Source organism: Cyprinodon variegatus, unplaced genomic scaffold (genome assembly GCF_000732505.1).
Source record: "Cyprinodon variegatus isolate N-32 unplaced genomic scaffold, C_variegatus-1.0 Scaffold1140, whole genome shotgun sequence".
NCBI lineage: Eukaryota > Metazoa > Chordata > Actinopteri > Cyprinodontiformes > Cyprinodontidae > Cyprinodon > Cyprinodon variegatus.
This window is the reverse complement of record NW_015151593.1, coordinates 57097-62445: the sequence shown is the minus strand read 5'-3', so window position 1 is coordinate 62445 and position 5349 is coordinate 57097. Positions and strand designations below refer to the sequence as shown.

The window sequence follows — 5349 nt, the reverse complement described above, 5'->3', positions numbered from 1 at the left end:
TAGCAGGGAAGCGGCCGTTATTTAGAGGAGGTAAGCGGGCGTGGAGGAGGACGCCAGGGCGGCAGAAGCTTGGTTTGGTGTAGAAGGCTTCCAGCCCTACATGTTTGAGCCCTTGCCTCGCAACGCTGCCAGTTCTGTTAGCTCTACGCCTGATGAAGACACAGACGTCCATCCCCGTGAACACTGGGACGCAACTCAATGGGAAAGGAAAGGATCCTGATTTTAACCGTTGCGTATATTAGCTGTGACATATGAATCAAGATGCTATGACTGAAAGAAAATTGATTGACAGATGACCGTTGATATATGATTGGCCGAATTTAGGTGTTCACGCTGACGTAGAACTAACTGGGCTGTATAAGTTAACAAAAAAAACACAGATTTTAGGACAGGATTTTTTTTTAAATAGAAAATTTTGAACTTTTGGGACAATATGGTCTGATAAAAAGAACATTTATATACATGTTTAAGCCAGAATGATTTGAAATTTGAATTCGACTTCCCTACGACTTTAAAAAAGATCCTCCCCAAGCTGAACAAGTGCTAGAAACTATTAAAGAAATATACTCGATGGAGACTGACTTACTTGCTATGGCTAAGAGGACATGTTTTTATACAGCATTGGTCTAAATGGCAAGAATATAAGAAAAGGTTTGAAGTCTCTGTTTAACCCAGTCTGTTGTTTATATTTGTCATGCTACTTTGAACAGAGTCCCATTCTGTTCTATTTTGTTTCTTTGTTTTCAAGAATATACTAATAAAAAGCAAAAAAAAAAAAGTATTAAAAAACAACAAACAAACAGGTCTTCAGTTCTTTAGATTCAGTTCGTGTGAAACTGAAGCAGTTTACATCTAGAGCTCCTGATCTGGTCGGAGGTACCTTTGCTGAAGGCTGTGGAGATTCTCATAGCAGAACTCTGAGGAGCTGCGTCGATGGTAGAGGAGCAGGTGACGGCTCGCTCCTCCCGCTCCATCATCAGAACAATCCTAACAAACGAAGCAGCTGTTAGTCTCCTCTTTACTCTCGTTAGCTAACATGTGAGCTCTGAGTCAGTCCTCCTTACCTGTTGGCCACTGCATTCAGAGCCTCTAGAAACTCAGTGTATCTCTCCTCATCCTCAAAGTTGCACTGGTTGGTTAAAATGTCCAGGTACTGTTTGTTCCAGCGCATGTCCATCAAGATCCTGTATTCATCTGCAACATCACATTTAATTTAGTTTCTATAGTGCCAATTCAAAACACATGTCATCTCTTGGCACTATACAGTTCGCATTAAACCAGGGAGCCAGCTTTCTATATGTAAAGTTTTTCTTTATCAAAGGGGCTGCATTGTCTAAGGCAGTACTCAGAGAACTAGCAACCCCATCAACAAAATCACCAAACTGTGAAGGGGAATAAACGTAACTTTTTCTCTCTGCAGCACTGCTCAGCGACAGAGGAGAGAGAAAGTGAAATAGAATGTTTAAAATTTATAACTGATTGTAAGGAAATACTGTTATTTCCTCACATTCTATGCCGTATGTCAGCACAAGATCCAAAGTATGAAGATGAGAATGTGTGGGACTATTCACATTTTGAACAAAGCCAATAGTGTCTAAGATAGCATTAAAGGCTGCTCTTAAGCTATCGCCTTCAATGTTAGCATGGATGTTAAAATCTCCCACTATCATGATCCTGTCAGTATTTAATACCAAATCAGAAAGGAACTCTGAAAACTCATCTAAAAATTCAGAGTAAGGACCTGGTGGACGACACAAAGTTACAAAAGAGTTGTAATTATTTGCTGACTTTTGAGTAATCAGTGAGTCCGACTGAAAGATTTTTGCTACTCCTCCTCCTCCCCGAGAACTTATCAGGTTGCATTAATACTCCAGCCTTGGACTGCAACACAGTTTTAAATATTTTAAGGCTTTTAAATGGGTTTCTACAGACAGAAATGCTTCCAGGAGAGCAGCTGTGTCAGCCAGCTGGACAGAACAGAGCGATGAGGAGCCTGTTCACCTTTGCTGTGAGGCTGGAGCAGCTCTGCCAGCGTTCTGCCCTTTACAGCGAGGCTGCTGCTGAACACAGCCTTCAGGGCACGGTTTCCTGCCTCCACCTGGACCAGCGCTGGCTCTGAAAGAGTTCAGATCACACAGCTTTTAAAGATTCTACACCTTCCACTGTTTGCCGTCGTGTAAAGAAGGGAACAAACCAGGGAGATATTTGAAGCTCTTGCTCAGGTGAGAGAGCCAGCTGCTGCGAAGAATCCAATCTCCATGAGAGGCTCTCTCTGTCACCAGCCTGACTGCAGTGGGAAGCAGTCTGAGCGCATCTCCCTGCTTCTGATCCAGCTTTCCTCCAGAGAAGACAGAGTCTTCACGGACGCCGCCGCTCTGCATGGCCTGCTGCAGGTCCCTCAGTGTCATTGGACAATTCCTGAATAAACCCTCAATCGAATTAGACTAAAGTGACTCCTAAGACGTTTATTCTGGTAAAAAAAAAGGAAGAATTCTGCTTTCTCTTTGTTGCATTTTGCGTTTTTACCGTTTTCCCTGCAGGCTGAGGGAGTTAAGGCAGAAGAGGAGGACCTGCCCGTCTCTTAGAACAGACGAGAAGCATGAATCTTCGGTGGATAGAAGAGCTGATGGGAGGCCGTCGGGCCAAACTCCGGCGCACAGCAGCCCATCACCCCAATCCCCCCCATCCTGGATGGCCAAGTGCTCCTCAATCACCTGCTGGGCTCGCTGAAAGAGAACAGAGCCTTTAAAACAATCTTTGTCTTCTCTATCGCTGCCATTCTGCTTTAAAGGAAAAGTCCGGTCATATTCAGAATTCAAACTTTGGAAATTACTTTAAATATGACATTATTACATAGTGTTCAATGAATGATCATCATTGTTACAAAGATTCGCAGCATCTACCCTAAAATATTTTGTTGTTGCACTTCAATAAATGTTGATTTTCCTTAATGCTGCAGGGTCTGATAGGAGGTGATGATCTGAATCAGGGATTAGATACCTTCTGGTTAGCGACGGTGCGCTGACAGAATGAGTAGGCCTCAGCACAGGCGTGCTGCAGGGCGCCGCGCAAATCTGCACCTCTCTGCAGCTGGGAGGACAGCAGGGAGGCGGCGTAGAGGAGGGACGCCACAGAGGAGGCCGGGGAGTCTGGGGAGAGGAGAAAAGAGCGTCTTAGAATCCTCCCCAATAAAAGGAGGTGGATTTTCAGGCGCTGAGCTTACCCCAGATGGCAGAGCGGATGCCTCTGTGGATCTGCATTAGCAGCTCACACACACAGTCCCCGGGAACGCCGGCAGAGTGGAGCAGAGTCTTTAGGTCTAACGAGTCCCAGCACATCCCCTCATGTTCCCCTGGGATGTAGATCTCCACCCCCCTGTTCCTCATTGCTCTGGACAGCTCCCCATGAACCGGGTCCATGGTGAGGAACAGCCTGCAAAGCCAGCAGCAATTAACCCAAAACTCTTAGAAACTGCAAGAACCAGTGGAACCTGTGAACGACCTTCAGTGCTAACCTGAAGTTGGGATGTGGGGTGATCCTGGGGGTCTTCCCGTCGATGACACCGCGTTCATTGATGGCCAGTGATCCGTTGGGCTCCAGCAGAGCATTGAGGCGATCTAAGACGGAGGCACTGAAGAGAGAGAGCACCGTCAGCGCCGTCCCATCATCCCATACAGCAGCTGGAGGAGCAATGCTACCTGCAGAAGTTGACGTTGTCCATTAGCAGCCAGTCACCGGCCTGCAGGGCTTGGACCAGCATCCCATCCAACCATTCGAAGCCGCCATTAGTCCAGCCATCCTCCAGCTGAGCCAGACGCTCCTTCAGAAGAGTGAAGTCCATCTGCAGCTTGGACATGTCTGAAGGTAAAGACGTCTACGTTAAGGCACAGCATGCATCACCAGGGTTGAGCAGGAGGGGGGGGCGTGGCGGTTACCGGTGAACACTTTGAGTTTGGTGTTGAGTTTTTGCAGGAGGACGATGATGACCTCCAGCTTGTTGACGGCCTCGGAGGTCACCGTCCCTCCAGCTCTCTGGAGGCCTCTCTCTCTCAACCACTGGCAGAACACGCCCCATGTCTGCAGCAGGAACTGAGTGTCCTGGGTGCCGTCGTCCAGAGACATCAGCCCACGCCTCGTTACCATGGCAACAGTGTAGTCAACCATTTCCAACACTTGCTGCCACGGGCGCATGATGTCCACCTGTGGAGAGGAAAACAGATTCAAACCGACTCCTCCATTTTTTCCCTCTATAATGGTTGCCGGTCGATGGCTACCTGCTCGAACCCCCCCAGGAGCTCGGTGGTGTCCATGGCGCTGTTCATGGCCATGACCCTGAGACGATGTCCTGTGAGCAGAGCCAGCAGTCTCACCAGGCCGGTCTTCCCACTGGCTGTTGGACCGACTACTATGGTCATCCAGCCCATATCCACACACTTCATCAACGACTCCAACGGCTTCAGGCACTGGTGTGTGACAGATAGCGGGGGGTCAAGGGTCACGGGGGCCCCACCGGAGCGTTGTAGTACAGAGAAGCCAACCTACAGCATCAAAAAACAAAACCTACCTATTAGTATGCAATGAAATCCTCCTATGCGGGTCTGCTAAATATATCCAGTATGTAATAAATACCTCCTATGTGCATGTTAGAAGTACCTGCTATCAGAGGTGGGATTATGGTCATCTCTATGTCTGCAGAGGTTAAACCAGATTAGACTCACCTGGTTCAGTGGCTGGAAGAACAAATACATGACCTAGAGATAACTTGTTAACTCCAGATCCCTCATCTCAGCCTCCTGCAGTAGCAGCCATTCAAAATGGCCCTTCCATAAAGAGATGGCCCACCTTCCAGCTACTGGCCTTCTCCTGGGCGTTTACATTTATGTTACTCTGACTCCACCCTTTCACTGAATTACAGGGTCTGACCAGGAGAAGGCGCTTCTCTTTAGATCTTTATTTCCACAAATCATGACAGAAAGAATATTTTCGTACAAAGATTGATGTTTGAAAGGAATTGTAGGGGAGCAGCCAAGGACCAACCAAGGACCAAAGAAGGGTCAACCAAGGGCAAGCCAAGGACCAACCAGGGGTCAGCCAAGGACCAGCCAAGGACCAGCCAAGGGCAAGCCAAGGACCAGCCAAGGGCAAACCAAGGGCAAACCAAGGACCAGCCAAGGACCAGCCAAGGACCAACCAAGGGCAAACCAAGGACCAGCCAAGGACCAACCAAGGGCAAGCCAAGGACCAGCCAAGGACCAACCAAGGGCAAACCAAGGACCAGCCAAGGACCAACCAAGGGCAAGCCAAGGACCAGCCAAGGACCAACCAAGGGCAAACCAAGGACCAGCCAAG

The 5349-nt window shown here is 48.1% G+C and overlaps 1 protein-coding gene across 1 annotated transcript in view; it reads right to left on the bottom strand.

The window, feature by feature from the left end:
• Positions 1 to 5349, bottom strand: part of mdn1 (midasin AAA ATPase 1) — a 74855-nt gene that overhangs the window by 29622 nt on the left and 39884 nt on the right. The window contains 12 exon segments of the mRNA XM_015400729.1: positions 881 to 987; positions 1065 to 1194; positions 2002 to 2115; positions 2195 to 2418; positions 2527 to 2726; positions 3001 to 3149; positions 3224 to 3432; positions 3515 to 3631; positions 3699 to 3858; positions 3936 to 4200; positions 4275 to 4564; positions 4630 to 4689. Of these exon segments, the coding sequence (XP_015256215.1) occupies positions 881 to 987; positions 1065 to 1194; positions 2002 to 2115; positions 2195 to 2418; positions 2527 to 2726; positions 3001 to 3149; positions 3224 to 3432; positions 3515 to 3631; positions 3699 to 3858; positions 3936 to 4200; positions 4275 to 4564; positions 4630 to 4689 (2025 nt within the window).